The 12,242-nt window shown below is 40.8% G+C and overlaps 1 protein-coding gene across 2 annotated transcripts in view; it reads right to left on the bottom strand.

Moving 5' to 3' along the window:
- The window catches only part of Vbp1 (VHL binding protein 1), a 30,096-nt gene extending 28,607 nt beyond the window's left edge, over positions 1–1,489 (bottom strand). The window contains exon 1 of one of the 2 annotated variants that reach the window (XM_013141207.3): positions 1,331–1,489. In XM_013141207.3, the coding sequence (XP_012996661.1) occupies positions 1,331–1,423 (93 nt within the window). In that variant the 5' untranslated portion in view covers positions 1,424–1,489. The remainder of the gene's footprint in view (positions 1–1,330) is intronic. The other variant, XM_003462121.5, reaches the window with a different exon arrangement.
- Between the last annotated feature and the right edge of the window lie 10,753 nt (positions 1,490–12,242).

Here is a 12,242-nt window from a genome sequence, read left to right as displayed (position 1 = left end):
TACAACTTTAGGGGTCAAAGCATTATAAGACTTTATAAGATTTTCAGATAAAGTGTATTTTCCTGAATTAATTTCTTAAGTTGTCTCTAACTGAGCACTATGGATGTTGTACTAACTTAGGAGTTTATACTATGTGTCAGGCTCCATGCTAAGACCAGAAGAAACTCCAGGGAATCCAGTATGAAGAAAGAGAATTACCTTACTATACTCCCAGCAGCAGCCCAGGAGAGTAGGTAGAAGATCTGGCACCCACAGATGGCCCAAACTCAAATTCACCTCTACATCCTGTCCTACCTGGGGCGGGTACCTCAAGGGCTCTATTTCTCAGTCTCATTATGTACAAAATGATAATAATGGTAACAGTAACTACCCCTAGGGTTTTGTAAAATCATTAAGAAAATATCTGACATTCAGCAAATGTTGTTACAATCAGCTGAGATAAATATAAAGAAATAAATGGCACAGCTCAAACAGAAAACAATAATGAAAGTAATTACAAAATTCAATAAAAATGCAAATATACGATAGAAAGTGTGGTCTAAATAAAAGGAATGTGTTGAAGAATGCTAGACATGATTAACAAAACAGTAGAGAAAATTCCCTTGAGATTTTACAGTGGCTCAGTACAACTAAAGAGGAAAGCCATTCAGAGGTTTCTGCCATTATTTTAACAGCTTCCCAACACTATCTGTGGATAGCTCGATGAGTGGCTAAGGTCGTAGCTTCTACCACCTTCTCTTTATTTGATGGCTTGGTCTCCCGATTCTGCGACAACCTCAAATTGCATTCTCCGCCTCTGCTCTCAACTGCGTGTAATGCCTTCTCTATCACGTTACCTGAAAAACGCACCTAAGGGCAAGTAGGGCCACGGGGTGGTTTTTCTAAGACACCTGCTAGCAACAGCCCTCTGCCTACCGGACGCGTCCGGACACCCGAGTCCCACCCGCACGGCTTCGGCACAGCCCATTTTTCTTCGCACCACTGTCCTCTGCCACTCCCGCAGGGACATTCCGAGGTCATCTCTTCCCTACAGCCTGTCCTCTAGGGGACTGCCCGGCTCACTCAGACCCATACTGCAGATGCGGTTCCGCCTGCCTCGCCCTCCGCGGGTGCCCTCTCCGCACCTGCTGCCTCCGCTCTCCTAAGGTCTTCTCGAGTCGCGTTCCCTCAGGACTACCTCAGACGGTCCTGAGGGGGAAGGAGAGCGGCCGAGGGCTTGCTACGTGGACCTTCAGCTCAGGTCCTTCCCCCCAATACAGCTGAGGGCGAGGGCCAAAAGGAAACAGTCCTCAACCTCAAGCCAAGACGTCAGGAACAGAGGGACTCTTACCACAAACACGGCCTCAGGAATACCCAAGTGAAGCCGCCGCCCATTCCCCGTAGCCGCTTCTGCCAAACCACAACCGTCCTTGGCCGCCGCCATCTTGAGGACGCGAGAGCGTGAGTGAGTGCCTTCTGCGCCACCAGTCACTGGAGACAAGTGATTGGCTCATTTACAGCTACAGGCCCGCCCTCACAGCGTAAGTCTGCGCATTTATTGGTGCGAGGGGAGGAACTGCCCCTTCTTTGGTGCAGTAGGCCAAGCTAGAGGTGCTGATTGGCTATACGCAGATGAGCGACAAGCGTAGCAAGAACGCAGAGTAGAGAAAGAAGCTGCAGAGTGGACCAATAGGGAGTCCCGGAAAAAAGGCTCTTGGTGTAGATTTTGTGGTTAGGCAGGGCTATAGCCCCGAGAATGGAAACCACGCCGGGCCCCAGCCCCGCCCCCAAACAGGTTGCACCCTTCGGAATGACTTCTACAGTGACTTATCAGTCCCTTATCAGACCCATGCGAGTCTGGGCCTGGACACCACCTCCGCGCCTGACTCACTGTTCCCGCGAGCTTTACAGGACCTTGTTTTGGGTCTCTTTCGAAGAGAGTCCCTCCGTCTGATAACAAACTCAGCCCATTGCTTTCTAGAGGCCACCTTTTGCGTAAGAATTTGTCGGCCTAGCTCAAAAACTTTGAAAGCTTTGCACGAAATCTTAATTCCAGCCGGATGTGGTGGCGCACTCCTGTCATCCAAGCACTAGGGAGGCTGAGGCAGGAGAATTGCTGCGAGTTAAGAGTCCAGTGTGAGCTACATAGTTCAAGGCCGGTCTGGAATACACAGCAGACTGTTTAAAACAAACGAACAAATCTGAACTGTACATGAGCCCCAACATTGCCTGCTGCTACAACCTTTTAAAAGCAAGTGAATCATAAAGCAAGTGAGTCAGACAGACCCATGTAATGCTATTTAGCTGTCTTTCCTTCTTCCTTCTCTCCTTCCTTTCTTGGCAGTACAGGGGATGAATTCTTCCCATTGAGATGCATTTCTAACCCCTTTTTCATGTTTTCAGACAGGGTCTTGCTAAATTGCCCTGGTTAGGTTCAAAATTACAATCCTCTCTGAGCCTCCCAGAGTTCTGGGATTGCAGGCGAGCACCACACTGCTTGGCTTTTGATCTCCTTTCTGACATTTAGTCACCTCGTCTGTCCCCTGCCTCTACTTTCACTGAAAGTGTTTCCTGAAGTGGGTTCATGGACAATATTGGAATCCAAGCAGCCTGATAAATTTGGGGTTTAATTAGCTGAGCTCAGTGACCACTCGCGGAGAGACCTGTGTTCCAGAGTCCCACCGAGTGGCCCTGAACTGGAAAGTTACAGATCTTTTAAAAAAGAAAACCACAAAAAAATCCTGTTTGAAACAATTTAGCTAGAATTTTATATTAATTTTTGGTTGACACCTGTATCCTCTTTCTTTGTTGAGCAGGTTAATATTTTTCCTGTGGGTGCTTTTCTCATGGGACTTGTACCCTGAGTAATTCTCCATTTTCCTGGGTCAAATACAGGATGTTAGTTAAATGCAGAGCTCAAGAAGGCGTCAGTTATGCCAAGCTACAACATTTCCCAGTGAAGCAATACTTCTACCATGAACTTAAGGAAAAAGTCCCTCTCCCTTCTGAGATATGTCACTGGTCTGTCTCCACAGATAATGATCAGGCAAGGACAAATATCTGTCTTTATATATTGAAAGTCATTCTCAGCTTTATGTGATAAATGAGGGAACTAAAGCTCAGTGAACTGGTACTCCCCCAAAACCCTATCAGGCAGATGTTAATGAAGCCTTATCTCTAACCCTGGCTTCCATGCTCAGTCTTGGAGGAATAAAGACCTATCAGTCAGCCAACAGTTTGTGAATATCATGTCTGTTCCTGCAGAAAAAAAAAAAGAGTAGATGGGAACCCTATATCATCAGTGCTCCCCACAAACACCTTCCAAAAAGAAAAAAAATTACTTTGAAAAATAAGTAGTTACTACAGGAAAACAGATTACCCCCCCCTCCACACACACACACACACACACACACTCAAACATTTGGTTTCTTGGGTTCTTTTTTCTTTTTTTCTTTTTTCTCGTCTTTTTGAGATGGGTTCTCATTATGCAGTTCAGGCTGGTCTTGAGCTCACTTTGTAGCCCATGCTGGTCTCAAACTTGCAACGATCATCTTGCCTCAGACTACTGAGTGCTGGGATTATAGGCTTGTGCTACCACATCTGGCATACATTTGGTTTCATTTCACTAACCCATATCTATTTTAACCACTAACTGAAATCTTTACACAAAACTCTAGAAAGCCTTTTCCCAAACCATCACTAATACTGATCTGTAATTTGGTTTTTAATGCCAGGTTTTTCTGTTTAGTTTTGACCAGTGATGGTGAACATTTTAGAGACCAAGTACCCATGTTGCAACCCCAAACTCACTTATTTAATACAAAGTGCCCATACTGCAAATAAACCTGAATATTGAATTACAAATATTTATAAATACTGAACCTCAGTATTTAAAAAAAAAAAACTGTTATCCAATGCTCAGCTGCTGTCACAACTTGGCTCAAGTTCCAACAGAGATCTCTGCACGCCCGCTGGCACACATGCCATAGGTTTGCCATCACTAGTTTAGAGCAAAAACTTTAACAGTGGGGCCTGAGATTTAGCTCAGCAGCTCAAGTGCTTGCCTGGTAAGTGTGAGGTCATGAGTTCAATCCCTGGTACCAAAAAAAAGCTTTAAAAGCCTAGTGCTTACATTTTACTTCCTTACAAATATAAACAAATAATTTCTATATTACATTGCTGAATGAATTTCCTTTCTTGGCTTATTTTAATTAGAAAGCTATAATGTCATTTCCTTCCAACTCCTATATTTCTTTCCTTATATGGCAATAGCTTTCCTAAGAGTACACTAAGCTTATAAAATCTAAATGTGGTCATTTTCTTATCTTCGGAGGGTGGGGGGAGAACATTCTGCCAGCTCCATATCTAGTAATTACCTAAAATTCATCTTCAGATTGCTTTAGTAAAGGCATTTATAAAATTGGATTTTAAAAGATTACAGCACTTTATCATGGACACTTCAAAACAGAAAACTTAAAACACATTATCAGTAAACAACTTTAAAATAAATATTAAATTCTCACAGAATGCTCATTGATTTTTGCCAACCACTTGTATCTTTAGTTTATAGTTGCTGTTCATGAATTCATGTCCTCACATGGACATTGGTTGATATTTTCACTTAGGTTAAGTAGTAAGTTTTCTGACAAAAATTTATATGTTGATGCTTTAGTCACTCATCAGTGGTATCAGTGACTTTTAGCTGAGCTGGATAATCATCTTAAAATTCAGAAATTATTGCCTCATTTTTGTGCTATTCACAATGTAATCCCATTTAAACTGAATCTACATTTAATAAAATTTTCTTCTACTGGGGACCTGGCCAAGTTCTCTAACTGCCTTGTATGGGGGGGGTACAGTGAAGGACAAAGAAAAAAACAAATTTAATAACTCATAAAAAGGAGGTAGAGGGGCTGGGGATTTAGCTCAGTGGCATAAGCACCTGCCTTGCAAGCAGGCAGTCGTGAGTTCGATCCCCGGTACCAATAAAAAGGAAAAAGACAAAAAAAATTTTTAAAAAAGGAGGTAGAGAGGTCAATGTCTCAGGATGGGCAGAGACAATGACATTCCAGGCTAGCAACTATTTATTGGGTGTATGCCACAATCTGAGGGATTATCAGATGACTCAGAGGGTGGCAGTGATTTTATGCTGAAAAGGATCTTATGTTGAGGGTCAGTTCCAATGACTCAGAAGGCAGCAGTGATCTTAAATTGATGAGGATCTTATGTTGATGTAGTCTTCTAGAGCATCACAGCATCAGGGGACGATTAAGGTCTCTGGGTCTAGCCTCAATTTATAATTTGTGGTCCCAAACATTTCCTCCTTTTGTTTTAGGAGTTATACTACTTAAAAGATCATACAGGAGTGATGGCCATCATAGCAACAAACATATCCTCAGGAGATTGAGGGAGGCCCTGTCACATCACAAATGTGTGAGCCTTCTGTGTTGTCATATTTAGTTGTCCTCATGTAATGGATTTTGTAGCCTGTGTGGATCAGTAGTTGAGGTGTTGGATTCCCCTCCAGGATCATTCTGGAGGATGCTTGCAGTAGAGGGCCAGATGGGAACAGGCTCCACCACAGGGATGGGATGTTCCTCTCTCCGTGGTCACATGTTCCGGGAGAGCAGCCATAACAGCAGTCCACTCTCTATTAATACACAAGCATGCCCTTGACACTGTGTTATCAACAGTACTGTGCCATTCCACTTTCCTGTTTGGATGTCTTTCTATAGGACTTGAGCTGTGGCATGCTTATTGGATTTATCCTTTTGCTAATGAAGTTCTGATGGAGGATATTAACTTTCTACAACCAGGTTTAAAACTTTTTAAAGATATATGATCTAATTGCGGAAGTAACCATATTCCCCGTTTTTGTTTTTGTAATTGTGTTTGAAAACAAATGTTTTAAGAAATTAGAGCATGTATAGTAAAAGCATGAGCATTAGAATGGAAAGGCAGATTGGGAAAAGTGCTAAGTCTAGAAACTGTTCCTAAGGAACTGGAATAGCGATTTTAATCCCAACTCTTAGCTGCCCTTATTGATGAAATCTGATATTTTGTCATAAGTCTCTCTAGTTTTAGTCAATTTTAGCTAAAGAATTTAAAGATTTTTTTTAGTTTTTATTGGTTTTTTATGTTTTTGTTTTTCCCATAACTGGTTAACTACCAGTGTAGCTGGAAACTGTCAGAAGGATCAGTGATTGGACCCCCTTTTATATCTAGCCTATTATTATGGCATTGTTTTATATATTTTATGGTTATATTTTTCTGCTGAAGACCGAGTTAAAGTGATACCTATGTTAACCAAATTAACCTCTTGCTATCTATCAAGACCATTTGAGTCTCCTCAGGCATTTTTTTAGAACCATATATGGAGCTTCTCAGCTCCTCTGTCAATTTCAGCTGTCAGGATGGGTCATGGCCTTGCTTGACCATGCTACTTTCTGTGAAAGCATGGGAAACGTTTTCCTCTTTGTGACCCTCCTTTGACACACTGTACCCTTGTTGATTCCTGTTCTCTGATGTCCAGCAATCTCCTTGTTTAGGAGTTTGGGTGACTCACCAGAGTTTTAGGATCTTCTAGAAAAATTTCCTTCATTTCCTGGATTCTCTTTGACCTTGGAGGTGCAGGGCAAAAATATTAGCTATCCTCTTGGCTCAGTTATATTTCTAATTCTGGTCTCTAAACTTCAGTTGTTGAACACCCAGAAGAGATCAGTGGTGTCAGCAGTGAGCTTAACTATTATAATTTTATGTTAATATCAAGCACTTTGAAATATAAAGCATAGCCAGAGGACTATTATTTTTTAACAATTAAGGTTGTTTTAGTAGCTAAATCTCTGCAAAATATTAACAGACAACAGTTATATAAGTTTGATGGAGAAAACTTCAGATCAAGAGCTATATCCGGGCAGCTGCTCCTTTATTCACCAAGATGAGTCTTATCCGACAGATTTACTAAGCCTAAAGGGTCCCCATTCAATTATCTTAACAAATTTTTTATGATCAATTAGAACCAGATCATAACAACACATTACTTCTAACCAATGAAAGAGTCTTGAGTTATTGTACACATACAACAATATGTATTACATTTGTAAAACCAATATTGACATCATTTTTATCAGCTGGAAACCTGGGTGGAATCATGTCCTTAGTTATAATGACATCTATAAATCAGCTTAAGTTATAGACAAATGTTTTAAAAATCCAAAAAGACAGAAAGAAGAAGGAATTGTTCAGCTCAAACAAAACAACTATAAGTATGGTAACTAGTTACAAGTTGGATAGACAGACAGACAAACACATATAGTACACTCAGATGTTTTTGGCCAATTCGAATTATAATAGTTTTTATGGTTTTTAAGTTTGTAAGTATAGATAGACTAGTCAGAACTTTTATAGGTCAATTAACAGAGATCTCTTGTAACAAGAATTAAAAGGAATAAAATATTTTACTACATATTTTACTACAATATTTCTTTTGTATTTTGTCTTAAAAATTTGGCAATTCCATGCCCTCTTTTTTCATTTAGCCACTGGTCAGTCGCTATTATACCTTCTATAACCTACACAGACCTCCATTTCATTCTAATAGCATTTGTGAGATCCCCCTCTGTAAGATCTAAGGTAGCTTTGGTTAACATTGAACTTCAGTAAGATTTGATTTTTACATCTTGACAAGCTCTTAGATAATAATTAAGATTTTTTGTGGCCTTGACCACTTTAAGGGCCTGTTTTTAATCTTTATTTGTATTTACTATTATTACCATTATTGGTACTGAGGATTGAACTCATGAATTCATGCTTGTCAAGCAGGCACTGGGCTGCTGAGCTATATCCACAGCCTTTATTTAAAAGTCTACTTTTGGCCACTTGTGAATCAGGGATCTGTCTGAATTGCCTCCTGTGTAGCTAGGACTACAGACTCATGCCACCATGACCAGCATGACCAGGGAAAGCATAGAGGGGGCAGCTGGCTCTCTGCTACATGGCTCCACCACTGACCCAACAGTGTTGCCTCCATTACACAATAGGAGCAGAGGATTGGTGTATGGGGTGGGCAGAGACTAGGGCACAAAGCCAGGATGTTGTCTGCATCTCCCACCACAACCAACATGATATTTTCACAAAGCAGGCATTCAAGCTCTTTGCACTTCCTCCGGTAGCTCAAACTCACAACCTTGGCATCACCATTATATATACTAACCTCTAAAATTTCCAAGATGCAGGCCGTAGAGTTCCCTTATAAATCTCATCCAACTCTGGGTCGCCCCCAGGGGTCGGTGGCACAGTGGGCACTTTTTTCTTTTCTTTACAGTGTTCTTCCTTGTCCTGCTCTGAAACGGGAACTTTGGGGTACTACTAATTAGCAGACCTAACAGATTTTACCAGGCTCCAAGCTGAAAAGGTCTTAGGAGAAACAGTTTCTCCTCTGCCATGAGTTGTCTTTAAATTTTTTTCCACCTTGTCCCAATTTCAATATCCAAGATTCCTGCCTATGGAAACCATGGATTATATTTAACAATTTATTGTAACATTTTTGTCAACTTGTAGGTGCTAACTCAAGCTCCAGCTTGCTCCAACAACATATGCAACAATTGTACATATCTTTGTTCTTTTACTGACAAATCGTGCCCCATTATCCCAGCTGAGAACTTTCCATGGTGCCACATGTTTAACCTTTCACTTTCACTAAGGCATCCCCAAATCTGTCCTACAAATTCCTCTTGCCATCATATGACTTTTGTCTCTTTGAGGCCTCAATATAGATGGTCCCTGTTTGGGCACTAAATATCAAGGACCTGGTCAAGATCCCCAACTGCTTGTATGAGGGGTACAGCAAAGGATTAAGAAAAAACAAATTTAGTAATTCATATAAGAGGGGCTGGGCAGTCAGTGTCTCCAGATGGACAGAGACAATGACATGCCAAGCTATTTATTAGGTGTTCACAATAATCAGAGAGATTATAAGATGACTCAGAGGATGGTGATGATTTTAAATTGATGAAGATTTTACATTGATATAGTCCTGTCCTGGAGTGTTATAGAATCATGGAATCATTAAGGCCTCTGGACCCTAGCCTCTATTTATAATTTGTGGTTCCCAATGTTTTCCATCAGTTAAGTACAGAGTGACGAAACATAAATAAAGTCTTAGTTTGGCCAAATGCTATGGTATGCATCTGTAGTCCCAGTTACTCCAGAGGCTGAGGCAAAAGGATCATTTGAGTGCAGGAGTTCAAGGCCAACCTGAACAATACAGCAAAACTCCATCCCAAAATAATACAAAACAAACCCTATTTTGTACTATTTGCCAGATTTTGTGAGGTGAACCCTTCTACCAAGGCTAATTTCAAGTCATGTAAAGTTGGGAAGACATGCCCAGTAGTATACCATTACAAAGTATAGTAAAATAAATAACCTCAAAAGCATGTGGAACACTAAAATGTAAAATCACAATTAGAAAGTGATGAATTTTAATATTACTTTTGTTTTTGAAAGAATCTTACAATAAATTTTTATGAATTAATTTTGAATGATGGCTGTGTCTAACAACCATCTTGGAAATTTCTGAAAATTTAATTATTGGTTCTTACAAGCTGGTACAAGCCAGATCCAGGGAGTCCACTTGCTCACATTTTGAAAGCCAAAGTTTAATGATATCTGTGAATAGTACCTTCAATGTCATGGTGCTATGCTCTACAAAGAAGGAAGAAGAGGATATTATATCCAGTTGGAATCCCCTAGAAGATGTGAGTGATGTTGTTAGCATTTTCTAGATTATAGAGGACTATGAACTGATTAACATTTGTAGAGCTAAAAAAAAAATCCCAGATAACAACTCCAACTTCATCTCTTTGCCTTTGGTGCAGGCAACTTGTTCTGTCCCAGTCTCTGGAGCCTCAGTAACTACTCTTAAGAACTTGTAACCTGAGTCTGGAGGAATGTGCTTCTTGTTTACTTGTCCTGGCCACTGGGAGCATTTCCTCCCAGGAAGACCACTGGGAAGAATTGAAATCCTTCAGGTGGATGCTAAGTATTTCAAGGTTTCTGAGATAGCCTCTACTTGACCTTCTTATCTACTTCCTACTCTCTATCTTTGAGAGTGGAAAGTGCAATCTCTGGAGAACCTTTGAAATTTTCCTGGGGAGTATATAATTTTGTTCATGCCCCTGAGTACATAAAAGCCTCTTGGATTTGTTTCCTAGGAAGTCAAGATTCATGCAAGTTTATTTCCAGACATCGCAATGAGCCTCAATCATCACTACTCTGCTTGTCCCCATTGTATCTTTAGTGCTTTTGTTCTGTTTATATAAGAGAAGGCAACATTTTTCCAGACAGTCGTATTTAGAAATACATATTCCTTCTTCCCAGGATTGAACTTATTTATCCAAGATAATGTGTAAAACTTCTTTGTTCCAGGGAGCTACCCCTTCTACAACTCCCATCCCATCACCTCAGCACCTCCCAGTATTCTAGCCCTGAGAACTGCCAGGAATTACTGTGCCTTATCTCCATGAATCTTTCCCAAGTTGGCCAGTATAGTGGACTTAAGAAGTTGGAGTCCAGTTTAGCTCTGACATTAACAAATTGTGCCTCATTAAGCAAGTGTCTTCACCTATATAACTCAGTGTCCTCACATGTGAAACAGAGTTGGGACAACAGGGTCTTCAGTGCATTTCACAGTTTTCAGTGGATTCTTCTGGATCCTTCTGTAATTATGCCTTTCTCAATTTAGAAAACCTAATCTTGACTCTTGGTGTTTTCATGTCTACCCAAGCTCTTCTTTTCCCATTAAACACAATAAAAAGAATGGGTGTTCCCGAGTTCCTTTTGGGCCTGATTCCTCATGCTTCTGTGTAAAGATTTTCAGTATAAGCCCTGGTAAAATTATGGTATCCTGATGCATCAGCCCTAACAAATTAATAGCATACAGAAGGCATCTGCCACAGAACTCATCTACAGTTTCATGGAAATTTTCTTCTAGAGTCTACATAGGCTGAAAAGAATCTTCCCAACTACTGTGCAATCAGTAAAAGGCAGCTCTTCCATACAAGGCTTTGAGTCACTGGGGCATACCCTCATAGAGGCTTGCTGAACCCATCTCTTCATATTTCTCTCTTTCTCTTCCCAGCTATGAGATGAATGGCTTTGCATTACCACATATTCCCCACCATGGTCTGCTGCTGCTTTCACTACAAGCCCAGGAACACAGGGACCAACCTATCCCGACTAAAGCTTCTAAAACTGTGAATCAAAATAAACTTTTTATTTATAATTTTATTATCTCCAATAATTCTTATATGAACAGAAAGCTGATTAACACACTTATCTGTAGATGTGAAGAATATTCACTCTTTTTCCCCAAAAAAGCTTTGAAGGACTGAAGATAGATATCTCTAAAGGACCTTGCAGATCTCCCATGGTATGAGCATGTTGTGTGATTTCTTTCCATCATTAGGCTGTTAGAGTTATGGCTCATGTCCTAAAATTCTTCTTTGATTTCCTCATGCTATACCATGCCAAGGACAAGTATTTTACATGTGTACTTCAATTTAACCCAATAGTATGTGCCCGAAGCCTTATCATTTTGAAGCCTTATTATTTTACAGCTGACAAAACGACATAATGCTGTTAAAATAACTGGCCTAAACTGAGTGTGGTGGTACAATTCTGTAATACCAGCACTCTAGAAGACTGAGGTAGGAGGATCATAAATTCAAGCCCACACTGGGAAATTAGGAAGATATAGTCTCAAAGTAAAACATAAAAAATGCTGGAGATGCAATGTAAAGGCAAAAAAAGTGACCTAGAATTCCATACCTGAGAAATAATCATGCTAGAACTGCCATTTAGCTGACTGTGACTACAAGGGGAACTGATGCCCCAGGATTCATTTCACTGTTCTCTGCTGTCCAAGCATTTAGAGGCCACTGCAGCCATGGCTTAAGAAGGCTCAGCTACTGCCAGAACTTGTGGCAGATTTTGACATTGTTCACTGATACTGATTGTGTAGATATGCAGAATGCAAGAGTTGTGAGTCATGGAGGCTTCTGCCCAGGTTTCAGAAGGCCTTGGAGGCTAAGTAATGTACACCTGAAAAGTAGGTATATGAAGCTGTGAGAATGAAGCTCAAGGTGCAGTGTCCCCACACCATCCCCCAAACCAGGGAGTTTGGGATCATTGCTCCCACCAGCCTAGGAACTTCACAGCTTCCTGCCACACTCAGCCTGCACCATAGGGCTTGGGCCTGCCTG

Source organism: Cavia porcellus, unplaced genomic scaffold (assembly GCF_034190915.1).
Source record: "Cavia porcellus strain 051 isolate PalLab524CR breed Dunkin Hartley unplaced genomic scaffold, mCavPor4.1 scaffold_3, whole genome shotgun sequence".
NCBI classification, from domain to species: Eukaryota; Metazoa; Chordata; class Mammalia; order Rodentia; family Caviidae; genus Cavia; species Cavia porcellus.
The sequence above is the reverse complement of the archived record's forward strand: the minus strand, read 5'-3'. Positions and strand labels throughout refer to the sequence as shown.